This window comes from Camarhynchus parvulus, chromosome 8, assembly GCF_901933205.1.
Source record: "Camarhynchus parvulus chromosome 8, STF_HiC, whole genome shotgun sequence".
Classification (NCBI taxonomy): domain Eukaryota; kingdom Metazoa; phylum Chordata; class Aves; order Passeriformes; family Thraupidae; genus Camarhynchus; species Camarhynchus parvulus.
The window spans coordinates 28,369,231-28,394,601 of NC_044578.1; the positions used below are offsets into that span (position 1 = coordinate 28,369,231).

The window sequence follows — 25,371 nt, forward strand, 5'->3', positions numbered from 1 at the left end:
GAAGAGTGGAAGCAAAACAATTGCCTTATATATTTTTTTCTCGCCAATGAACCTGATGGGTCTTTCCCCAGCTGATGGTGAAGTCAGGAGCTGGGACTAGACACATCTTGCATTGTGTTACAAGGTGCCTGGAGTTGGCATCCTTGGATCTGAGAAAGGGACAATCTGATGAAGCCATTTGCCATGCAAGACATTCTTGAATCACGATAACTGTTTTATTTATTCATTTTTAAATGCAAATTTGCAGGCCAGCCCAGTCCTAGGCCCATGCCTGCTGATCAGCTGGTGCCTACAGAGATCTTTCCATACACAGGATAGACTCAGATGCTAGGGAATGAAGAAAGGGGCTGAGGAAGTCCTTCCTTGCCGGAGTGCTGTGACATGTAGGTTGGAATGGTGGTCTTGGTGGCCTTGGGATCTCTGCTGGCTGTTGCTGTGCTGTTTGGGCAGCTGAGGGGCCATCAAGTGTGAGATGTGGCACTGCTGGCCTGCGTAATGTGCTTGGACAGGCTCTGCACCGGGAGAGAGAATTACAGAAGCAGTCCTAAATTGGAAGGCACCACAGTCGGCCATCCGGACCAAGGTTTAGAGAGACAAACAGCACCATGAAGATGCGCTGGTGCCTGAGATGAAAGGATCTCCCTGGGGGCCACAGTGGCTAGGGAACCCTGCTCGTTCCTGGGAGACTTGGGGACAGCGTGTGGAGTCAGAGCCAGCTGGATGGCAGAGGGGCAGCGGGGAGGCACAGAGACTGCCTGGGGGGCACCAGGGGGCCGAGGGGATGGGGAAGGCCGACAGGAGGGGAGGAAGGCTCAGGGGAGGTGGGATGGCTGGCTAAGGGGAGGTAAGGAAGACAGGCTGAGAGGAGATGGAGAAGGCTGAGGGGAGGCAGAATGGCTCAGGGTAGGTGGGGGGCAGAGAGGAGCCGGAGCAGCGGCCGGGGGGCCGCGATGCTCCCGAGGGGCGGCGGAAAGGCTGAGGCAGCGCTCGGAGGGGCGGGGAGCGCGGGCCGGGGCCCGGGCGGGGGCTGAGGGCCGGCGGGGGGCCCCGCATCCCCGGCCCGGGCCGCCCCTTCCCCTGCGGCGCCGCGCTCGGCCGGGCTCGGTCGCTTTAAGGCGCGGGCGGGGCGCGGCCCCGTCCCACCTCTGAACCCGGAGATTGACGGGCGGGCGCGCAGGGGGCGGTGCGGCCCGCGGGCCGTCCCTCCCGCCGCCGCCGCCGCCAATGGGGCCGGGGGGGCGGGCGGCGCCGCTGCCCCTTCCTCCCCCCGCCCCCGGGCTCCTCCGTGCCAGTTTGAGGAGTCCGGAGCCGAACAAAAGCAGGCGGCGAGGGCCGGAGCGGTGCGCGCAGGCCCGGCGCAGGGGGGCCCAGCCAGCCCCGAACGCGGCCCCAGGGTGGGGAAAGTTTGGAGCCCTCCCCCGGTGCGCGGGGGCTCCGCCGCGCTCCGGCCGCGGTAGCTCCGGCGCTGCCATCGCGGGCGGCCGCCCCGCCGCGGCCAGCGCTGCCGCCGCCGCCGCCTCCCTCCCCGGGCGCAGCCCCTGCCCCCGGCCCGCCCGCTGCCTCCCCGGCGCGGGGCTGAGCTGCCCTGCTTTTGGAGTCGCCGCCGTTTCCCCTCCCTTCCCCGGAACCCCCCTTTCCCTCCCTCCTCCTTCCCTCCCTCCCTCCCTCCTCCCTCCTCCTCCTCCTCCTCCTCCTCCTCCAGCAGCCAAAGGGATTTTTTCCCCTTTCTTTTTTCTCTCTTTTTTTTTTTTTTTCTTCCTCCCCCCTTTCATTTTTCTCCTCCTCCTCTTCCTCCCCGCCGCGGAGCCGGGCGCCAGCGTGAAGGATAAATAAAAAGCGAAGAGGAAGAGGCTGGGGAGGAGGAGGAGGAGGAAGAAGGGGGGGGAGGAAAGAAGAAGAAGAAAGCGAGCAAGAAAAGAAAGCGAGGAGCCAGGCGGCCAGCCCAGCCGCGCCGCTCCCGGCAGCCAGGGCAGGAGGCGGCGGCGGAGCGGGGCCGGCGGCCGGCGATGGATGACCAGCCGCGGCTGATGCACACGCACAGCGGGGTGGGGATGCCGGGGCACCCGGGCCTGTCCCAGCACATGCAGGATGGACCAGGCGGGGCGGAGGGGGAGGCAGGCAGGAAGCAGGACATCGGAGACATCTTACAGCAGATCATGACCATCACGGACCAGAGTTTGGACGAGGCGCAGGCCAGGTGAGAGCGGCGGGGAGCGGAGCGGGGGGGCAGGTGCCGGGAAGTTTCCCCCGCGCCCCGGCCCGGCCTTTGTTGTCCGGCGGGGGGAGCGCGCCTGGCCGCGGGAGCATCGGGGGACGGGGGTGCTGCTGTTCCTGCTGCGGAGAAATGTGGCCAGGGAGGACGGGGAAAAGAAAGGGGACCGGTTAATACCCCCCCCTCCCCGTTTATTATTTCCCATCTTTCTCCCACCTCCCAACTTCGGGGCGGTTTCGAGGGGTCGCCGCGCCCGCAGCCTCCCCCTGCCTCCATCCACAAACTGGGCCTGGCTTTTCCCAGCCTTTTTTGGGGTGGGGGGTTTAACTCTGGAGGGTGGTCGTGGTTGGGGCTCCGCTCCGGGCTCCTCCGAAAGAGCCACCAAGTGCTGCCCCGCTTACTAGGGCTGCTATTAATGTTCTTTCTTAGGCCCCTGTAGTGGTGTTATTTTTTCAGCGCGTTTCTGCGCCTTGAAGATGCTCATAGAAGCTCTGCCTTTTTTCCTTTTTTCCCCCCCTTAATTGCAGATGTATTTAAAAAGGAAAAAAATAAGGCTATAAGAGCCGGTATCTGAATTGCCCTGAGCTTCGGAGAGTGCAAACCTAATGCGCACCTTCAAAGGCACTACCAAAAGTTCAGGGAGGGGAGGGAAAAAAAAAAAACCACCTCAAATCAAGGAATTAGAACAAAAAAGTTGCCCTGAATTGCCTGGGTTACACTTGATATTTCTTCTGGGCTGCAAAGCTGCTTGGTGTGTTGTCCTTCCTCCTGATATTTATGCCCCGAGTAGAAGCGGATTGCTCGAATACATTGTTCCTGGAAAAACGCACCGCACAGCCCCCAAACTCGCTGAAGAACTTGCAGAAGGATAAAAGTACCCCAAACCTCAGCGTCCATCCTCCCTGCCTCCACAGCTTCTCTAGAGCTCCTGCTTACCAAAAATGCTTGTTGTAGGGTTGATCTTAGTCATTTTCTTATGTTCTTGCAGGGGCAGAGTAGCTGGGAGGAGAAGGAGGAGGAAATCATTCACTTTCTCCCCGGCCAGACCCGGGGCAGTGAGGGGCTCTTCCTTTGGAAAGTTGCAGGAATCGTGTGTGTTCCTGCCTGGATAATTTAGTGTAGTTAATCAAATCAATAAAACCAAAGCAGAACAGAGCTAGGAGAAGGCTTTATGGGTTTGCCTTGCTGGTCTATTTCAGCTGCTTCCTCACAGTGCCCTTTTTTTTTTGTAAATTATTATTATTATTTTTAATTCTGAGCTGGCAAACACGCCGTATTTATCAATAACATTTGGCTTTGCATTTCCTCCTTCCCTTCTACTATGGCAAGGTTGTTTTGCTGCCTCTTTTTTTTTTGTTTGTTTGTGTTTTCTTCTTTGGTTATTTTTTTTCCTAAATTAAGTTTTTGTAAGATGCAAAGTGCCAGCATTATTTGTAAGAGGGCCCTTACAGCGTATGTACGTGATTTGCGTATACCCAAATGTCTGCGCCCATCTGGGTGTGCTGATAAGGGAGCACTGTGGTTCTGCAAGGGTATATACCTTTGAGAGACTTCATCAGATATATAAATCTTTTTAGCATGTTGTGGGTGGTGGGGTAAGTAGTGTGAATGTTTGCCAGATGTTCACATCATCTTTCGCGTGTAATTTTGGTTGGTAAACAGAAATCCCCGCAACCGGCGCCGGATAGCAACAGCCCTGTGTGCAACTGAACCCTTGGCTAAATCACCCCATGGCTCAAGAGAAAAAATGAAAATCACGCTGTTTCTTTGCCTCGGCGGGCGCGTGGTGGGTTTTAAAACCAGCCAATTAAAGCGCCCCCTCCCCAAAGTCTCTCCTCAAAACCCACAGGAGAACGGTCAGCTCTGGAATAACAGCAGCCGAAAGGAGCAGCGTTGAATAGCATTCCCTCCCCTTCCCAGAAGCAGCCGGCTGTGATTTTTTAATGTGTTTACTGTCCCTATTGTAAAGAATTAAATTTTAACACCTGCAAATAAGCTGGATGTAAGTAGCATGGAGGCAGAGGAATGGGCTTCTCTGTCCATGTGTCTTCCTGTGCTCCACGTTGGGCGCTGAAATTCCCTGAATTGACAGCTCTAAGCAGGGGATGTTTCCAGCACTGGGGCAAGGAGGAGTTCATTTCCCCTCTGCCTCACAAATAAAGCACATGGCCTGATGTGATATTGGAGATGGAGGACAGGGAGAGCCCAGTGCTGTGTATTGAACAAGGCAGTTGATATGAGCTTGGCTCCCAAAAGCTGCTGGCTCTGCCGTGGAGCATCGCCTGCCTCGTGCTGGCCGTGGAGCTGCTCGGTGGCAAAGGCGCTTTTCATTCCTAAACTGGTGACATTCACCTCCCCTGCCTTGGGTAGGTGGCTGTTTGCAGCACTGGGGGCTCAAACCTGCCCTCCCTTCAGCAGCCAGCGTGAATTTGGAAAGTTGTTGCTCGTGGTGACATCCTGAGCTCACCCTCCCCTTTTCTTTTCTCTCCAGGAAACATGCTTTAAACTGCCACAGGATGAAGCCGGCGCTTTTTAATGTCTTGTGTGAAATCAAAGAAAAAACAGGTAGGAAATCAATGCTGTTGGTTTTGTATTGTTTTTCTTTTTGTTCTTTGGGGATTTTATTTCCCAAGTTTGTGTCCCCCCCCCGCCCCAATGCAGCGCTATTTAAGTGGGGAGAAATAACTCCTTGGTATTTAATGCTTCTGGCAGTGGACTTGCATGATGTGGTTTGTGTCTAGAAGAGAAAATATCGTGGTTTAATTTCTATTGTATGGCCTTTCTTTATTTATTGCTTTTTCTGGGGAGGAAAAAAAAATCAACCCCCTTGCAATTTGTGTCTTGCTCTAGTTTCTTCTTTAAGACATGGCACTGCTTAAAAAATAGCAAAAAAAATCTGAATGCAGAGTGGGTGCGTGGGAAATAATCGCAACAAAATGAAACTGTGCAGTTTTATTACCATTAGTATTCAGGTAAACACAAAGGTTTCTTACATTTTTTTTAAAGAAAGAGTTAAAATGCTCTTGTCTGCCAATCATCCAGGCTAGCTCATGTAAGAGCAAGTTGTCAGTTGCCTTTAGTGAAAGCAATATATTAGATTGTTAGTTACTTTAGGGTACTGTTGTTTTATGGTGTGGGGTGTTCTCAGGCTTCTTTAGAAGCTAATGGCATGAGAGCGTTGGTTCTGCTGTTTCCCACTTTCCAGACCTCCTACCATGTACTAACACACTTATAACACATCCCAGGGGGGCATTTAAATTTTAAAAGCAACAATTAAAAAATAGCAGTCATCAATCAAGGGTGATCTTAAACAACAGATGCTCAGGGAAGGACATTTAGCAACATGCACCACTTATTTATGTATTTGTTGGAATCTTTTTTTTTTTTTTTTTTGGATATAAATGTAAAAAAAAAAAAGTGGGGGGAATGATGGAAATTTGGGGGTGGTTAATCTCTCCTGTTGGCTTTCTGAGCTGACCAGAGTTGATCTGTGGGCTTTCCCAAGCCGCCGTAGCTGCCTTGTTTTAGCACACTGCAAAGTACTTGACTTTTCCCCCCCTTCCCCCCTCTTTACAACAAGGACTGAAACAGTCAATAATTCATATCTAAGCCATATAAGCAAGGGCATGACATGAATGAAAGTGACAATAAATATGATTGCACACCCAGTTGATATACATTGATAGTTACACATAAAAGGGGAGCAGCTTTCAGAAACCTGAACTGGGTCTTATTTTTTTTTTTCGCTGTTCTTAAATATATATATATCTAAAACCTCCCAGCATGAGCAGCTGATTGAAAATACAATTACTTGACTCCTGCAATATATATAAAATGACTAAGAGGGCCCTTTGTTAAGCGTTGTTTGTGCAGCGTGTAGCCCAGACAAAGCACCTACCGATGGCATTCGGCTCTCCCGAGTCCTCCCGGCTGCGGGGCCGCCTCTGACCTTCCCGAGGAGTCCTTCCCTACAGACTTCCCATAAGAACCAGCAGTGGGTTTGGTATGGGGACCTCCAAACTCTTCTTATGCTGTAATGTGAGAGAGTCTACGTAGAGAGAAAGGTTCAGGATTTTACAGCGTTCCCCCGCGCGCCTCCGCAAAAAAAGGGAGCCACCGAGTTCCTTTCCCTCTTCTCTCTTTCTGCTTTAATTTTGCGTGAGCCAAGGAACCTTTGCCTGTCTCTTCCCTAAGTGTGTTTGATGCTGTATTTGATGCTCCATATGTTGCCTGCGCAGGGACACTTTTTGGCAGAGTAACTGTTTAATCCCAGCTCAGCTTCGCTATCAGCGCAGTGGCAAAGTTAGGGAACAAGGAATCTGCTGGGACCAAACTTGGTGGGGAAAGCCAGGTGAGCTCAGGGATGCTGTGAGGTAGCAGTGAGCTGGAGAGGGATGAGGAGCTGTGCATAGCCACAGTGCCAGGGTGTGATAATTCCTGTCTGCGAAGGAAAATGGAAAGAGATGGTATAGGGCGAAGCAGGCTGCTGGAAATAAGGATATTCAGGTGTGAACTGGGGCTGTTTTACATTTTTATAAATGCTGTTTGTTGGTGTTGTGCCTGGATTACTTGCCTTACGGGGCTGTGCTGTGGAGGTCTCCAAAGAGGTTGACTCGAGATGGCTTTTGGAGTGTTGTTTATCTACCCTTGGATATGTTTGCGGTGAATTCTTTCACTTTGCAAATTCAAAGACCTCCTCCTCTCTCCCCCCTATCTGCGTCCCCAAAAGTCACACTTCATAAGAAAGCAAACAGCCAGATGGTTTCGGTTTATTTTTATTATTTTTTTTTAATCATTGCTTTGTGGGCCCAATGCTAGGAGGAAGTTTGCCTTGTTTTTTCTGGGGCCGAGGGTACCGCCTGCGTCTGTTTGCTTACCCCTTCCTTGCGGGCAGCGGCGTGAAAGTTGAGCCAACTTCTCGCTTCCCACTTTCCATTTAGCTTCCCAGATTTTTGCATGTGTGGCGTTTGAAATCCTGGTGATTGTTTGTGGTCACTGGTGGGTGTTTGAAAGTGCGTGCGTACATCTTCCCCCCGGCGTTATGATGTGCAGAAATGTGCGTTCGGTTACCCCGCTGCCTGATTTAAGTGACTCCAGAGCCTTACAGAGACTTTACCACCATCTCTCGCAACATTATGGCTACTATTTCATAGTGTTAACCTTGTCTTGAGCAAACCCAAAGTGTCCATAAAGTTCTCACAAAAATAGGTCATCTCTACTGGCCAAAGAGTCGCCTTTTGCATTTGGGCTCTTCTGGTTTTTTAAAGTATTTATTATTGCTTCTAAAAATTATAATGATAAAATGCAACCCCCTGAGCTTTTTTTTTTTGTCTGCAGACCTTTGGGGTGATATCTGTTTAAAAGTAATAAAAGTTGAGAGGTCTGATCCAGGCAGGAGTATGTAGGGGAAGGAAAAAAATTGCTGCTAAATATACATTGAAGTTGTCGGCGTTCATTTGGTGTGTTTTCACTTGCTGTTGGTCGCTTTGTTGCGAGGGAAGGGGCAGGACTGCCTTCAAATGGCTGGCTGGCTGGCTTTTTGGAATAATAATTATGGAAATGGGAGGCATTGTTGTCCTAAATACAATTGATTCCTCCATCAATAGGGATTGAAATCGGAAATTGCATTCCTGATTTATAAAAAGTTTGAAGGCAGGGGTAGGGTCTCTGTCTTTACGGCTGTTTATTTTTTTTCCCTCTTGTTTTTTTCCCCTCTCTCTTGGTATGTTTTTTTTTTAAGCTGTTCTCTGCATGAGCAGAATAGCTAAGCAGAAGAATCAGGCAAGGCGTACGCAGACGTGGGGTCCTTGGATGGCAAACTGGAAAATATCTGCTGTCAAAATGCAGCAGCATCTATTTCAGCTGTGAGCCTTTCCCAACTCCCATCTCCTTCGGCAGGGACCGGTGGGGAGAGGCTGAGCACAGGATATATGACCATTTAATCTGATTCCTCCTCCTTAAGAGCTTTTCCCATCGTTTCACTTTCTCCGCTCATTTGGGGGAGGTGAGGGCATCGGGCAAATTCTACTTGTTAAGAAGACCCTGACTTTGCATTTGAAATCCCACAGTTTTTATTTTCTTAGCCTCCTCTCCCTCCTGTGTCGAAGGAATTTGGGATTAAAAGGAAAATGTACCTAGCACCAATGGGGGGGGATTTACAAAGTGGAATGTTTATAGACAGCACTGATTAGCCATGCAGTTGTTTTTGAATAATGGGTTTGTTGTCTTTTTTTTTTTTTTTAATTTTAGAACATAATAGCTATATAAGGTGCCTCTTAGCTACCTTTCCCTGTGCATTATCTTCAGCAAACTTAACTCAAATCAGATCTTTGGAGGAGGTAGGATTTTTCCCCTTCTTCTCTTCCTTAACACCCCTTTGTTCTCTCCAGCTCTGTGTTCAATTAACACCCCCATCGCAGAACTGTAGTCTTTTTTTTTTTTTTTTAATGTCTGTTACTGTATTTCACTTCTGACACCTCTCTTATTATTCTTGCCTGCTATTTCTCTTTAATATAGCAATTATGATATGGGGTTTCTTTTTCTCCCTCCCTCCCCTCTTTTCCCCACGCCCCAAGTAAAACCCCACCACGAGCAGCATGGGGAGAAGAGGGGCAGATGGGGTGTGTGCAGTGCTGGGGTTTTTGGGGTGTGGGGCAGAGCTTTAACAGGGGTGCACTGGCAAGCCTAGAGCCCCTTGGCTGGAGCATTCCTCCCAGCAGGATGGGGCAGCTTGCTTTCCTTCCCCCCAGCCCTTCCCCAGGGTATCAAATCCTGCCCTCCTCCTTATCCTGCCTTTCCACTGAGGAGGTTTCCCAAGGCGCAGGAGAGAGTTCAAAACCCCGATTTGAATTTCAATGCAATTCTTGCACCTAAGGCATCATTCTGCTGCTTGGAAAGAAAGCTCATCAGGAAAGTGCTCAGTCCTCCAGCCCTGCAGGATCTGGGTCCCTGCTCAGCTCTGGGCAGGTCCAGCCCTCGCCCGGCTGCTCTCCCTCCTGCCCTTCAAAGGGGAGGAAGCCTTTGCTTTGATATTTGTTATTACTGATTTTTTTTTTTCCCTTCCAGTTGAAAGGCTTTGAAGGCAACAGTGATGTTTCTCTCTCAGTGCCAGGCAGAGCCTGCAGGGTCCCTGGTGTGGCTGCCCTGGGGGGAGGTGAAACATTTTGGGAGAGCGGGGCCTCCAGCTCCATCCACACTGCCTGAGGAAGCCTTGCTATAACTCACAATTAAATTGCTTCCAGAAACCTGATGTCTTCAAGGGAAAGGAGGGGAGGGAGTGTGCAAGGGACTGGAAGATAGGGATGGTTTGATAGACCTTGTCTTGGTGGAGGAGTGGCTACCTCTGGGACTGGAAACCATTCATCCTGATGGGAGGTGGGACATGTCCCAGTAGGTCCTGGCAGCTGGAAGGAGCAGGGTCTTCAGGGCTGGACCTGTCCCTAAAACAAGTCAGTTTTCTGGGCTTTTATCTTCCAGTATGGTGGTGTCCATCAGGGATCTGCTGGGGATGGGTGCCTTTGGAGGAGCGTGCTTGAGGGCAGGCTTCTCTTTTTTACTTTTAATTTCATATTTTCTTTTTCTCCCCTGGTAGCATGTGGTAGGAGCTCTTTGAATGGAGCAGGCTTAATTAGTTTAATCAAAATTGGCCTCCTGCAATCCTCCAGGGGAGGAGGTGGGAAGAACAGGGCTGCCAGTGGGCTCTTCTTCCCACCTCCTCTCCCTCAGCCCTGCCATCAAAGCAGAGAAAACAGGGCTGGCTCTGGCATAACATTCCTGCTCCTGAGGGGCTCCCCATGATTTGGGGTGTAAGGGAGCAAACCTGTTTGCTTTTTATTTCAAGCAATTTGTTTTGTTATGGGTGCCTGATGCTCAGCAAACTTTGTTGTGATTGCAGCAGGGCAGGAAGGTGCTCTTGGAGGGTCTGCTGTGTCCTGTTGCTCCCAGCCCTGTCTGTTTTCTCCTGGGAGGTGGATGTGACAGTCTTGCAGCTCTTGATCCCCATGCTCCAAACTTCCAAGCCTTTGCTTGCACTGGCCTCCCAGGTTTTGGATGGCTTTGGGTCCAGGGAAAGAGGGTTCCTGAGAGCAGCCCACTCTTTGGGTAATTCCTGCTGACAGCACTGAACAAGGCACAGAGGAGAACAAATCTGCGTTCACTATTAATGCATGCTGGAAAAATACCTGTATTAACCAGATGTGGGCATAAACAGCAGCTAAGCAGAGCATTGTGTTCCCTGAATGTTGAGTGTTTTCCCTGCTACCATGGGTCTCTCTCCAGTCCATCTCCCCTTGCCTCTGCATGATCCTGGCTGCAGTCAGTTTGTGGGTGAGTCCGGGGAAAGAGATCCTGTTATTGGGCCTTGTAGCTCCAAATGAGAAACTCAGAAGATCTTTCAGGCCTAAATTTCTCCTGGGAAAAGTGGTTCAAGTTCCCTTGTTTGAGACCTGCAGAGGGATTTCCTCCTTGGAGCGCTGAGTGTCTGCAAGCAGAGCTTTTCTAAATGCTCTCAAATGTGAAATTTATTCTTGTTAGCAGGACTCGTGCCGGCCCTGGGTTTGAGGGCAGCGGTTGTAAACAAAACACAGAGAAACTCTGAGACAATTTCATCATGGTTTGTTTTTTTTTTTCTTCCCCGTCACAAGGAAATTACTGCATGCAGCAATCCTTGAGGGGAGTAGGGTGGTGGTTTAAACATAAATAGGTTTGTTTGCAGTGAGATATAGTAGGCTGTGCTGCTGCTGGTGCTTCTGCTGAATCAGAGCTGTGGATTTTGGCAGGGAGAAGGGAGGAAGACAGGATTCCTCATCTGCCTTTGGTTCAGCACCTTATTCCCCAGTTCCTCCTTTAATCCTGGAACTGCTGCCTTCTCTGCTAATGAAGCTCTGCAGAGGGTTTCGTGATCTCTTGGAAATCTGCTGAGAAGCATTTTACTGCTACCTTTTTTTCCTTCTTGTGCTTGGAGTTAGGGTGCTTTGGGAGACAGGAGTGCCTGTCTTGTCTGCCCTGTGCACTACAGGGGTGGTTTGCAGTTGATGCAAAATAAGAGGAGCCCAATAGGAACAGGGGCTGAGTTTTCCCCAGAAGATGTGATGTTATCTATTTCCACCTTTTTTATTATTTGTAAATTTTTTTTCCTTCCTGCTTTGCATTCCTATGGCAGTGAGTTTCTCTGGTAACATGTTTTGCTTTGGGAGTTGCTGTGGGGAAGGTGGGCTGCACAAAACTGGCTCTGTGGCACCCAGAGCAGGATGCCCACACTTTTGGACTGAGTCTTCAGGCGTTTGGGTGCTGTGCAGGGAGAAGTGATGCTCCCTTGTGCTGCAGGGATGTGCCCTGTACAGCGCCTAGCACAGGGGGACTCCGTGCTGGGTCAGGGTTTGGAAGGAGGTAATGTGATTTACAGCAATGGATCTGGTTAATAATCTCCAGCAGCTTCTGTATACTCAGGGGCTGCTCGTATTCCCAGCCAGGTGTTTGCAGACCAGATCAATATGGCCCTATTTGCATGGGGCTGTCCTTAATCTAATAAACCAACCTCAATCTGCATCCTTTGCTTTCCCTGAGCATCCATCGGGTCCCGGTCTGGCGAGTGTTCCCCGTGGTGGGAGAAGGTGTTTGTGAACACCTCCCCACTGTGCCCCCATGGCATCAGTATTGGGGGTTTTCTGTGAAATCCACATTGCCTTTGGGGAGCATCTGCTGGGAACTCCCTTGGAAACCAAAACTGATGGTGTTGTGGGCTGGGTGGTCGGCGGCTTTTGCTCAAAACTGCCTCGGAGGTGCTGCATCCCCCGGCGACTTAATCCAGGGTGGCGGGTGCTGTAGGGATAAATTACAGAAAGCTGTGGCCTGAGGAGGCTGTGGACTGAATACATTAGTGTGTGTTGTCAGGCCAGGCTGAGGAGGGACTCAGGTGATGCTTTCTCCCAGTGCTGGGAATCGCTTGGCCTGGAATTATTGATTTGCAACTGTGTCAAGTAAAAAAAAAAAGGAATAATAATATCTCTTGGCCTTGCGTTTGTGAGCTCTGCCCCTGTATGTGTGCATATATATATATTTTTTTTTTTTGAGCTGGAACAGAAAGCCACTTCTCCTGGCTCCTTTTCCTGGTGGGAAAGGCAAGGCAGCCAGGGAATGGGCAGCCCAGTGGAGGGTTTGGCTGCCAGGAAAGCCGTGTCTGCCGAGGAGCAGAGTGCTGCTGGTGATGCTCTGTGTTTTGGGGAGCCAGCATGGATAATAGAAATCCCCTGTGACACCTTGAGGGAGCCGTACATTGTCACTGTCCCCTCCCTTCCCAGCCTTTTATTTATAGGAGAAGCCTTACCCAAAATAGCTTTTTTGCTTGCGCTAAGCTGATGGGCTCTTTCCAGCCCTCTCCGCCCTTTTTTTCCCTTAAATCTACTGATAAATGGAAAACCCTTGGAAGAGCCAGTGCTGTGAGGAGCTGCTCTAATCTAAAATGATAACTTTGCCATTTTACTTCAGCCTTGTTGAAAAACGAGCGGAGCTGCCTTTGCAAGTGGGATCAGCCTGCTTAAATGCTGGTGCCTGGATTTTTGTTTCTCACCCGAGTAGAAGCCTGGAGACTCAGTTCATCGTTTCCACATCCCATTTTTGGTTTCACACAACCTGGCTGGCCTGCCCATCCTCGTTACCAGAAGAGGAAAATCAAGTTTCTCTCCTGGTTGGATAACATTTTCAAATTCCAGAGTGATGTCGATTAGCAGAATTAGCAGTGGCAGGTTACCCAGCAAAAATACCCTTCCAGTTGTGAGGTGTTCCTTGCTGGTTGCTGCTTCTTTCCCAACTCCAGCAGTCCCGATCCCAGATATGTCTCCACAGCATGGGGATTTTTCTCTCTTAACTCAGTGCAGTTGTTTCCTTTTGACATTTGATATTTACAAGGCTGGAGCCAAACTGAAAGTGAATCTGCCCATAACTCTACTAAATGTGCCTTTCTAATTTCAACATTAATGTTTCAAAACCCAAGCTGCTGGTGGGTGTACCTTTGCTTGTTTACACACATCTTTTTTTTTATTTTTTTCCTTGTGCTGTGATTCTCTGGTGGAACATTAGGAATGATACAATACCTGGAGCCTCTGCATGGATTGCTTTCTGCCTTTCAGCTGTAAATTTGGCTTTTAACCCCTAAGTCTCTAATTTAAAAAGCCTGCAAGTGTTTTAGGTTAGTATTTTTTTTTTGTTTGGTAGGAGCCTGCTTATATGCAAAATTATTATTGTAATATATGATTCATTACAATAATATTGCAAGAATTTTCAATAAGATGATTGATTGCAATATTGCAATAAATTGCAAAAATATTATTTCAAATACTGCGATAATGTGATGAATTTGCAATACTCTGATTATTGCAAATCTCTAGACAAAAGGCTAGAGATTGCAGTTCACAGGGTAAAAGGAATTAGCTGGAAAGAGTTGTGGCTGTCAATCCTGACTTGATAGCACAGGACACAGCCCTTCCCCGGTAGGTTTAGTGCGGAGCTGGCGCTTTCCAGAAGAGCGCTCGTTCACATTTAGGGAAGTTACAGGCAGTGGGACACGCTGCATGGTTGGAAGTGTGTTTTGAGGGGTTTATGACCCTTTCTTTGAAGGGGTCACCTCTTTATTTCTGATACAGAGGCTTGTGGGTGCAGCGTGGTGCTGTGCATGTGCCGCAGAGAGCGCGGAGCCGCTCCCGGAGCAGTTGCGTGTTTGGGGGGAGCAGGTGGCAGGAATGGTGTTTTCACTGAATGTATTATTCCCCCGGAAAATCCTGGCTGTTAGATCTGGTCAGCAGATGTGGAGTGTCGATCGCTATCGGCGGTGGGAAGGCACTTGCAATATACTTTGCTAATGGAGAAGAACCCGAGGAGCAATTCCCTGATTTACGCTTTCGGCGATGTGAAATGAAACCGTCTTGAAGCGCTTTGCTCGGCGAGCTCGTAGCAGACCACTTCTTCCTCCCTACTTGATGCAGATTTTTCCAAAGAGGCTTTTTATTGGCTCTGTTGCTGGGTGGACAGAGGTGGCTGGGAGGCATGGACCCCTTAAATGCATCTGGAGGCACAAAGCATCCAGCATGGGGGAGCGGGGAGCAAGCAGCACCCGCTGTAGCTCACTCCAAAGCCCCGGTACAATTCTGTCCCCAAGTGGCTGAAAAGGTCATTTAGCACAAGAGCAAACGTTTGTTTTTTTTTCATTCCCTCAAATAGTCAAATTAGCATCCCTCCTCTGCCACAGGAGCTGCTGGAGGGGGCATCCTGAGAGGGATTATAGGTAGGAGCGCCTGGGCCTGGGCTGTTCCTCTCCCGAAGGTCCCCGGCTGCTATTTGCACATCCCAGTGTCTGACTGCGGCTGGCATTTCCCCCGTTTGCTGGAATTTACTTTCTGCCTGGCGAGGGCATTGGGTAACATTTGCACACCTGGGCTGCTTAAGCTGCACAGGGGCTGGGGGGGATGTGTTGGAGAAGGTCAGGGGTCTCTGCTTTCCTTGTGGGCAGGAGGGAGCAGGGAGAGCAGCTGCTGGTGCTGTGTCCTTTCCAGAGGCAGCGAGCAGGAGGGGGAAGATGGTGTTGTGTAATGTCACCATATCTGTGCAACCATCTGGACCTGCTCTGATGCTGGGTGGCTGCAGGCTTGGCCCTGGCTCTAGGGAGCTCAGACCCTGCTGGTTTTCCTCTTGTGGATGGATCGGTTGGGCAGTGGGTGCCTGGTTGGTTTTTATTGTGGTGGAGGGGGCTGTGTTTCCTTCTGGATAGGATTGCAGTGCATGTCTGGCAGGTGCACAGCCTGGGGTGGGAGTTTTCCTTAGAAATAACTCTTCTGCATCCAGGTCTAGGAAGTCATGGGATCCTCACCTGGGGGCTCTTGGGGATAAGGATGTGCAGCGGCATGATGGCTTGGCTGGAGGCTTAGAGAGACTATGCCAAGGGCAGACTGGAATTGTTTACCATGAAAAACTCACAAGTGGTATGGAAGAAGGTGAGGCACAGCAGAGGGTGGTGGTAGGGGACGTCCTTGGTCTTTCCATGTGTCCTGAGGCAAATCCACATGGATAGAAGGGTAGATTTTTATTTCCCTTTTTCTGGTGTTCTTGGTTACACCTTGCAGATGTCCTTCTGCACAGGCAGCATATCCAGGGCTCTGAGAGCCAGGGGCCAGGACAGAAAGTGAAGCCCATGGTGCCACAGTGCTCCCAGACCCCGTTGGGAGCAGCGGGCACGGCTGGCAGAGCGTGCCAGTGCTGCGGGCAAGGGCAGCCCCTGGACCTGCTGCATCATCCTGGGCTGGGATTGGGAAAGCAGCTGTGCAATTAGGAGAGGTCCCTGTGGTTTGTGTTTGAGAGGAGCTCCATTAGGGTAATTTTTAAGCTGCTGTTTAATCAGAAGGCTGTCTGCTAATAAGAGAATGAAATGCTGGGTGGGTCTGTGCTTGTGCTGCATCCCCTCTTCCCGGTTCCTTTTGCTTTTTTTTTAATTGCTTTTGCTTCACCCTTTGGGAATGCTATCCCAGAGGCACCCAGGTGCTCATCAGCACCATTGGGTAGGGCTTTCCAAGGATTTCCTTGGCCTCTTGCCTATTGTGTGTAGTTGTATCCTGCTGCCTTCCTCTTGCTGCATCTCCTCCCTGTGCAGAGGCACCAGTGCTGGGTCTGACCCTGGTCAGGGCCTGCCCTTGCAGGTTCCTGAGGGAAGCCAGTCCTGATGGCTCCATGGAGGGCTCCTAAGAGTCAGCAAGGGGCATGGAGGAGACCTAAACGAAGAACAAATGAGAACCATATAGAGACAAATGGGAATCAGATTTAGGAAGCAGATGAGACAACCCTTGGAAGGGGCAGGGGGGATGTTTGCTTTAATCAGTCTCCTTGGGTTTCAAGCAATAATAAAGCGGATTTGTTTTCTTTTCCCTTCTTTTCCCCAGACCCCACTTTTTCCCTCTGTTTGCTCTCGCTCTTCTCAAAGCAGCCCTGCATTCAGCAGCACCAGCATCTCCTTCCCAAGCTCCCACTTTCTGCAAATTGGATTGCTGACCAATCCAGTCAACGCTTTCCTCCTCCTTCTGTCTGCTTCACACTGGTGGGAACTTAGTGCCTTGAGACAGGCTACCTTGGGTGAGCTGCTGGGTGCAGGTCCCTCCCACTGCCAGATGAACTTTTTGGACTTTCTGAAGCGAGCAGGAGAACAAACTCTTCCAAAAGGGCTGTGGTTTTCTGTGTGGAGTCGCTCTGCCCTGGCACGCTCTGCTGTGTGCTTTAGAGGCAGTCCCCAGGGACTGGCTGTGCTTGGAGGAGATCAAAGTTTCTCCATCAGAGGTCTTGGGCAATGCCTCTGAGATGCTTGAGTGACCTCCTCACATGTGCTCCTTTGGGATGTGGTGGTGGCTGCAAGGGAGGGTCCTGCTTTCCCAGCCTTCACAGGCAGGTTGGTTCCCTTAGAAATGTGCTGCCTTCCCCCTTTTCTTCCATTTTTCCCTGGTCATTGTCTTGGTGCAGAGCTGGTGGATCTTGGGAGGGCTGGGGCCGTGCGTAGCTGTGAGTCAGTGAAGCTGAGCCTTTGATCTGTTCCACTTGCTGGCTCTGGAGGTGAGTTATTACCTTCCCAAACAGAGAGGCCTGATGGAGCTGGGATTAGTGGTTGCTCTGACCGTCTCTGCAGCTCTCCTGTGCTGGGCACCACAGAAGGGATGAGATTTTGCCCACCCTGAAAGGGAATGTGGGCCCTGTGCCTGCTTGGGGACATCTCACCAGTGCCTTCTGCTGGGCTGCTGTGTTTGTTTTCCAGGTAGAGCTTTCTTGTGCAGAACTGTTTTTCTATTTGCTGGTGTTTAGATGAGAGACAAGGCATCCAGGGTGATCTCCAGCATGTTCCAGTGTATTGCTTTCAAGTGCTCTCCTGGGTTTTGTAACCCACACAGCCTCTGTCTCATCCTGGAGAATGCATTCACCCAGGCTGCTGGGATTTCCAGGGAAAGCTGGTGGTGAACAGCCTCCAGTGTATCCCTCAGATTCCCAACTGCTTGTGCCTCTGGCAGACACTTCCAAGGTGGCAGAGCTGGTGTTCCCAGCCAGCCTGTGGGGCTGGGAGTCCCCTCTGGGGTGCAGTGGGTGATGCTGGTGCAGCATGGTGGGGTGGTTTGTGTGGGACACCTTCACCCCAGCGCTCAGCAGGTCTCTCATGAGCACTGCACAGTTGCCTGTGCAGTTGGAATTGTTTTCCTGCCTGGCTTTGCCAGTCAGTAATCCTCCACGGAGGCCGTGTCCCATCCCAGGGCAGGTGCCTTGGCTGCTGGGCAGGAGCCATTCAGGAGAAGCTGTGTGGTGGCCCTGCTGCCCAGGAGGGGCTGATTTACCTAATGTCTGCAAGACTGCCACAGGGCTTTCCAGCTGCAAACTGGTTTGGCTTAGCCCTGAAAAGCAGAGTGAGGCCAAGGAGCCAAGTGTGCCCTGTGGTGGCTTTTTGAGGTTACCACGAGGGAAATCACTTGTGCCCCAACAGAGCCTGAGCCTCCTCCCTTGCTCAGAGCAGCAGAAATCGTGGTTGTAAGCCTTCACCCTGGTACGTGACTGTGCTGTAGGCACTGTTCTCTCTCAGCTCCTCCGGGTGGGTGCCAGGGGAGCTCACGGCTGCTTTGGTGCCCTGGCCCTGGCTGCATCCCAAAACTCCCTGGCCTGCACTGTATTTCATCTTCCCATGCTTCCCAGAGAGGTCTGTGTGTGCAAAATACTTCATGTTGCTGCCAGCAAGCTTCCCTTTACCCGTGCCACGGTGGGGCTTTTTAAAAAATTTTATTTTATTAGGAAATTCCCATTTGGTTGCTTTAAAAAGCAAGCCCTTGTGGCTGGCCCCTGGCCCGCCGCTAACAGATTTGTTTGAGAAAAGGCTGCGTTGGCATCCTGCTTTATTGAACATGCCTCCTGGGAAGGCGCTTTGAATATCCTTCTGTCTCCTCGGAGCAGGGAGCTCTCAGGACTGCCTGCCGCCATGGGGATGGGGAATGCTCTCCTCTCCCTTTCCCTCCCACCCATTCCCCTTGTTCAAGCCTCCCCCTCTTCTTTTTTTTTTTTTTTTTTTTTTTTGGAGGAGAGAGAGCGCTGTGCACGGTGCGTCCCGCTCCATGCGGCTTTTCTCTTTCCCCACGGAGTTCATCCAAAGTTCGTATCCAGACGATGAACAAAGTAGCTCAGACCTTTTCCTGACTCCTCACCCTTTGTCCTCATCACTTAGTGACAGACAGGAATCAAATGCCACAGACAGGCTGACGGGACAGGGCTGTGTGAAAGTCCGAGGAGGAGGAGGAGGAGTGGAGCAGTGCTGCCTGGATGGGGGACTCATGTTTAAACTCATCTCCCCCTCCCTGGGGAAAGGCCACAGCTACTTTTACTTTGAAGAGCAGAGGGGAGGTGCAGTGTTTTATATATATTTTTTTTATTATTATTTTTTTTTCTGTCAGAAACCGGATAAATTTTTAGCTACAATAGACGTAGGGAAGGAGGACCGGATGGAGTTAGGCTGAGTGTTTAGCACTGGGTGTGCCTCCCTTTGGGAGCAGGGGAAGGAAGGGGCTACAGGCCATTATGGATCAGAGGCATGGAGCCTGCTGGCCTGCCTGCATCACCTCTCTGCCCCAGGAGCAGCCCTAGGGAGGGGGGTTGCAGCCTGACTGTTCCTAAAGGCTGCCTTGATCTTCATTTCCCTGGCTTTGGAGCTCTCCCCTGGGAGTGCTGGGTGGGGCAGAGAGCTGGGCTGGTGTAGCTGCCCAGGGTGGGCTTCTCCCTGCTGCCAAATCTGGGGTTCTGGGTGCTCTGAGACTTGCTTTGGCCTGCCAGGAAGGGAAAGGAGCAATTTAGCCTGTTTGTTCATTAGCACTTGTCTAACTCATTCAGCTGTCAGGACTGGGATGACTCCTGATAGGTATTTATTCCTCTTCCAGATGTCCTCTCCAGATTTCACCTTTTTTTTTTTAATGGAAAATAATGACAAGTCTCAGGCAAGGAAGGGGTGGAAGCACCTCATGGCAGAGATTTTGTGGAGGCTTTTATGGAAGCTGGGTTGGCTGTAGCCTAGGTCTGGCAGAGTTTTGGAGGGTAAGACTTTTAGGCATCCAGGGGGAGGAGATCTCTACAAAAGGTGTGGTGACCCTTTGCTCAGGGGTGCTCCTCATGAGGTGCTGTGATGCAGCAGATGTGCTGTGCAGGGACCACCCTCTTGTCAGGGAGATGTGAATGTCCCTTGCATAAAGCAGCTCCATGGTATGAGGCACGAGTGTGTCATTGGGAGGGAGGGGAAACACTGCTGTCAGAAAAGGACTTTGAAAGGACCATTTGCATTTGGTCCTTAAATCCTGGGAAGTGCTGTGTGTGAGAGGAGGTTCTCCTGAGTTCACTTTGCATGTGGAGAGAGACTGCTCATGGCTTAAATGAGCAAGGTTAACCTTGTCTTCCTGTGTTGGCAGAGGAGAAACAAAACTGCTCAGCAAGCCCCAGGACTGTGTTCCTGTGCTCCCCAGGGAAGTGAGGCGACCACCTCCTGGCCCCAAGGCATAGCAGGCTGAGTGAGCCTTTATCCCAAGCCTGGCTGCAGCATTCCACATGCCTCTGGCTGCTCTCCTCAAGCCCACACTTGTGGGGGTCATCTTGGAGGCAGCAGGAAGGGGCCAGGGTGGTCCAGGGTCTGCCCTCTTTTGTTTGCTGATGTTGCAGAGCTTGCTGATCTGGGTCCTGGCCAGCGAGGCTGACTCACAGAAATCCTCTCACGAGTCTCCTGCACCCTCCATTACCTGATCCGAGTGCTTCCTGGCGTGAAGGGAGCTGTGCATTTGTGCAGCTCGGGTCTGCCTCAGGCTGCTGTGGGCAGGGACCTGTCACCCTCTGCACTGCTCGCTCCCATCAGTGGTGACCATCTCCCTGACCCCGCAGACAGTCCCTAGGTGTCTTTAGAGAGGCATTTGCTCTGCTTGAGAGGTCAAAGGAAAGACCTCCTTGCTCCTTTAGGAGGGGGGTGTGTGTATGAAGTGGAATCCACATGCCTCGTAGTTGGTTTTTGTAGGGCTGCTGCCTTTCAGTCCATCAAGGCACCAAGTCAGACCTAGAGGAGGATTGTAGCAATGAGGCAGGTTTTAGTATCCAGGCTCCTTCCAGCATTCCCTATCCCTGGTAGATGGCGGTGGGTCAGCAGGAGGTGACCACAATCGAGTCAGAATTCCCACGTTTGGTGCTGCGAATGCTGCGGTCCCTGTTGAGCAGAGGTGGGTGTGAGACGCCTGCAAATTCCCTGCCTTGCAAAGCTGGGCAGTCTCCTGGAGTTCCTGCCTTGCCAGTCGTGCTGTGAGGCTCCTTGCACGCAGCTTTACCTTCCCAGGGAAGCAGCTGGGGCACGTTCCCATCCGAAGCTGTGCCCCTGTGAGCTGCTTGGGTTGGCAAAGCGCTGCTGTTGCGTCAGGCTGGGCTGTGCCCAGTGAGCTTCTCACGCCTGTGGCAGGAGCATCGCTCAAAATAGTCCCATCTTGTGGCTCCTCTGGGGGCTTGGGGAGGTCTGTGGGTTTGTGGCTTGTTTGCATGTGCTACACGTGAGTTTCTGTCCCCTGGGTCCTGCTGAGTTGCAAGATTTGGGTGTTAGGTGGCTTTGTGGCCTGTGGCTGCTGAGCTGTGTGTGATGTTGTGCAAGTGGTTTGCATCTTGTGTGAAGTTTGCAGGCACTCTGTGGGGAGCTGGAGAGCAGGAAGGTGCTGGTTTGGGACAATCAGGGAGTCACATCCCCACAGAACTATGGAGCAAACCTCTCTGTGTGTTCCAGGGGTCAGCCTGTCCAGGTTACAGTGGCAGGGAGGCATTTTTGGGGTCTTGCAAGCCGTGTGCAGAGACTCCCTGTTGTGTGACAGGGGGCCATTGAGGGGCTTCACTTGACTGATCCCTCACAGAGAGGGGAGTCCTGGATGTCCCTGGGTGCCAGAGGAGTGGGAACAGGCCTGTGCAGGATTGGAGGCTGGAAAAGCAGCGCTCTCCCTTCTTGCAATGGGGTTATGCCAGTGTGGGGTGCACTCCTCTAGGATGGTAGCTGAGGTTTAGGTCTCCCCTAGCCTGAACTTCCCACTCGTGGGGCCTTGAGGCAGCCTGTTGCTAAAAGAGGAAGGTGATGTCCTGAAAATGCCCTCCTAGGTGACTTAAGCACTGAGGTTTTATCACCTTTTCAGCAGAGCTGGAGTCCCACTGCTGGTAAAAATTAGCCACTTGTTCGCGGTTGCAGGCTCTCCCTTAGGCAGAACTCTGCGTGCATGGGTACAGAATGGGATGTGGGGTATTGCAGGGGAGCACTGGGTCGATTCCCCATCGCAGTGAGTGTGGCAGTGTCCCCCGAGGCGTGTGACGGGCTGCTGAGCCGGCCCGGAGCTGAGCTGCGCCGCCGTGTCCCCCTTGCCCGCTCTGTCCCCGCCTTTGTCAGGCGGCCAGGACCCCGCAGCGCACAGCCAGCCTCCCTCCAGTGCCAGCCATGCCGTGCTCGGGTCCTGGCCCCACTCCTCGCCTCTGCCCCAGCATTTATCAGCAACCTCCCTTCCCTCCCAGCCGCCAAATTCTTTCTCCGTGCCGTCATCCTCCAGCCAGAAGCCGCCCCATCCCACTCTCTCTCTCTCCCCCTCCCTCCGAAACCAGCCCAGAACTGCTAGGCAAACATTTTGCCTGTTGTTATTACAGTATTCCCATCTGCATACTTAGTCATAAACCCCTTTTAATTCCAGCCTTTTTCTGGGGCGGGGTTAAGAGTTCAAACCCATCATTTTTCTTTTGGGGCTGGAGGCTCACAAAAGCAGCCCGTGGCGAGATTGTTCAGTAGGATGGGGCCGAGAGGGACGGGGGGAGGGGGCTGCACACAGCAGTGCTGGCTGTGCAGCCCCTCATCCCCAGGGAAGGCTTTGGATGAGGTTTGTGTGGGGCTGGCTGGGACAGGGGATGCTCTCTGCCAGCCCCCCCTTTTCCCCTTGTTTGTGTGGGGCTGGCCCCTTGGCGGGGAGGCATCGAGTCATGCTGGTCCTGCTTCCTTTGCTGGAGAATGCCAAAAGGAGAGGTCCTGACTGTGCAGGCAGAGGAGCAGCCCTGCATCTGTGCAGAGGTCTCTCCAGGAGAGCTCCCCAAGAACAGCTCGGTGCTGCTGATCCTTTAGTTATCCCACAAAGATTCAGAAATCAGTCAGGTCAAAATCATTCTGCCATGTTCTCGTTCACTTCCACGGACACACAACACCTACAGCCTCCAGGAAAAACCTAAATAAAATACCTTTTCCTCTTTCCAGAGCAACAGGCAGTGGGTGGTAGTTGTGAGCACCATATTTGGCCTCACATTCAAAGATTAAATCTGAGGAGAGAGGCTTCTGAATTTTTATTTTTTTTTGGTTTTGGGAGCAACTGAGGTAGCAGAGCTCAGTGAGGAATGAAGACCTCGGCAGAGAACAGCGAGGTGCTGGGAGCAGGTTAGCTTGGAAAGCATGATGGACTTCAGGAATTCTGATACAGGTCTGGAGGGGAAAAAACAGAGAAAGTGAATAATTAGCACTAAGAACTCAGACTCCCTTTGTCAGACTCCCTTTGCCCAGCTCTCCATGCCCTTATTTGAAAAGGCTGTGCTCTCCACACTTGTGGTAGTGAGGGTCCTGCTGCACACCCTCTGGCTGTTGCTGTGCTCACCTCCCACCCTGTGCAGGCATCTCCAGGCTGGATGAGCCCAGATATCTCTTCACATCTCCCAAAAACCATTGGGGTCCATTGTTGGTGAGCCTACCTGGACTTAGTAGGTGGCTGTAGTAACAGTTCCCTATTGCCTGTGGGGTGTGGCTGCTTTTAATTCCCTCTGTGGCAAGGGTTCCTAGGTGCTGGCACTTCCCACCAGCCCAGGGCTACCCCATGGTGAGGAATTCCTGCCCTCCCTTGGCTTCCCATTGGCCTGGGTGGTGTGGGTAAGGCAGCAGGAGGCAGAGAGCTCCTAAGGGCTGTGATTAATTCCTGTGCAAGGTTTGGTGCCTGCATCCTGCCCCTGGAGCTGCTGCTGGACCCCTGGACTGGCTGCTGACCTGGGTCTGGTGGGAGATAATCCCTCCTTCCTCTTGCCTGTTGCAGATACAGCGCTGCATCCCTGTGGGATGGGGTATGGACCAGTTATTTCTTGGGGGCTTGAGAGGCACTGGCATCTCCCAGTCTTTGTCTCCCCCCTCCAAATTAAAAGGTCTAAAGGATGAAAAGAAATAAGAATGTGCATTTTGGTTGACAGAAATGTACAAATTTGTGTAGCTCAATTTCCCAACATGTTTCAGTAAAGAAGAATCTCCTGCTTTGCTTTTGAGAAGCATTAAAAAAGATGGAGACGTCTCATATTTACATATTTGAAATTAGGCCTTTGCCTTCTTTATTAGAAGTATTTCTCTAAAATTTGACTTCAGTTTTAAATTACAAATGCCTTTAATGACAAACGCAGCTCTCAAGTGATGCTGTTAAAAAGAAAAAGTCCTGAAAGAACAGGTATTTGGGTAATTGTGTTGGAAAGCTGCTCAAAGGCAGGGATGCAGAAACAACTTCCACTTCTCTCTGCATATCCCACCATTCCATCTGTGGCTGTTACCTCACATGGACATTGTAGTTTTCCTGCCCCTTCCACTGCTTTTCTTAGATGGAGGGTTTTATCCATGACCCTGTGGATATTGAACAGCTACAGGAAAATAATCTAAACAACATGCTCTGATTTTTAGTGGATCAGGTAGGAGCTTTCTTAAAAAGCACTGTGATCTTGCAGCTGGACCCAGGTGGTAGATCCTTGGCAGGATGAGTGGTCCAAATTTGCATCTAAATTATCTTTACTGCTTGATCCCCTAAATTGCACTTCTAGGTGGAGAGACTTTGAGTTTTCTTCCCTACATGGATGCTGGGCGGTTATTAAGCTGCTGTAGAGGGAAGGAAGCTCGTCACACAAGAAATTTGGTTTTAGCCCCCATTAATCTCAGAGGCATTCATTCTGCTGGCCTGAACACTTGGGTCTCTTGATGTGATAAGCCTCAGCATGTGTTAGATGTGCACTTTTCTCTTTGCAAGTGCAAGGGTGGAAGGGGAAAGGTCCCGCTGTGAGCCAGAGCAGCTCGTGAGCCTTTCCGCACGCCCGTGCCTGTGCGGGGAGCAGGAGGGGGGGCTGTGCCGGCTCCTTCCAGCTTCCAGCATGCCCAGGATTGTGTGCTCGGAGCACGGGGCTCTGCCTGCCTGCCCTCAGCGTGCCTGGCAAGCCACGGCTTGCAGGGCATGGCAGGTCCTGCACACAGCCCGCCTTGCTCGCTGCAGCCTCCCCCGGCTTCGGAGGGGAGCCGGGCAGCTCACAGCCATCACCCACTTCTCAGCCTTCCTGAAGGGGGGCTGCTCTTTCCCTGCTGCCACGTGCAGGTTTGGGAGGCAGCTTTCCTCTCCACAAGCAGTGCTGAGCTGTGCTGGCTGCTCAGAGATGCCAGAGGAGAGGCTCTGCAAGGTGCACGCAGCATTTATTAGACCTGTTTAACAGGAAGTCTCCAGAAAGGACTGGCTGGGCTGCCTGGTGCCGGGCAGGAGAGCGGCTCAGCCCTTGTGCAGGAGCCAAAGGAGGTGTAGGTTTGGTTTCTGGGCATGCCGTGCTGCTGAGCGATGCTGGTCAGGTCACTGTGCTCCCCTGCTGGCCTGCCTGTGCGGCAGGGAGATCTGTATCTGCAGATCCTAGGGCTCCTTGATCGATTACAGCAGCTCGGGTTGTTGCAGAGGAGGGAGCCCGCCTGTTGTCCTCTGCCTGCAGCCTTGCCTTGTGCAGAGAGGATCGCTGGCAAGAGGGGAGCACTGCTGGAGTTGGTGTTGAGTTTTCTTCAGGGAAACAGAGACCACTGATCCCATTCCCCTCTTCCACACCTCCATCCTCAAGGTAGATGCATCCTCAGGATTTGGATGCTTGCAGGCGTTGCTCCCTGCAGGTGCCAGCAGGGACATTGCAACACCATGTCCTGCCTCCCACACAGAACTGCTCCAGCAGGAGGGGAGCTGCTGCGTGGAAGGGCACTGGGGTTACATGATCTGTGCTTGAAGATTTCATTAAATCAGGATTAATTTAGAGCTGTTTCTGTGTACAGTTTCACATTCTTCTGCAAACGGGCACCTTGCCTGTGCCAGGAA

The 25,371-nt window shown here is 51.6% G+C and overlaps 1 protein-coding gene across 2 annotated transcripts in view; it reads left to right on the top strand.

Annotated features, from left to right (window-relative positions):
* The first annotated feature begins 1,759 nt into the window (after window positions 1-1,759).
* PBX1 (PBX homeobox 1) overlaps window positions 1,760-25,371 on the top strand; it is a 130,956-nt gene continuing 107,344 nt past the window's right edge. For both annotated transcript variants that reach the window (XM_030953457.1, XM_030953458.1), the window contains exons 1-2: window positions 1,760-2,197; window positions 4,704-4,777. In XM_030953457.1, coding sequence (XP_030809317.1) covers window positions 2,007-2,197; window positions 4,704-4,777 — 265 coding nt within the window. In that variant the 5' untranslated portion in view covers window positions 1,760-2,006. The remainder of the gene's footprint in view (window positions 2,198-4,703; window positions 4,778-25,371) is intronic.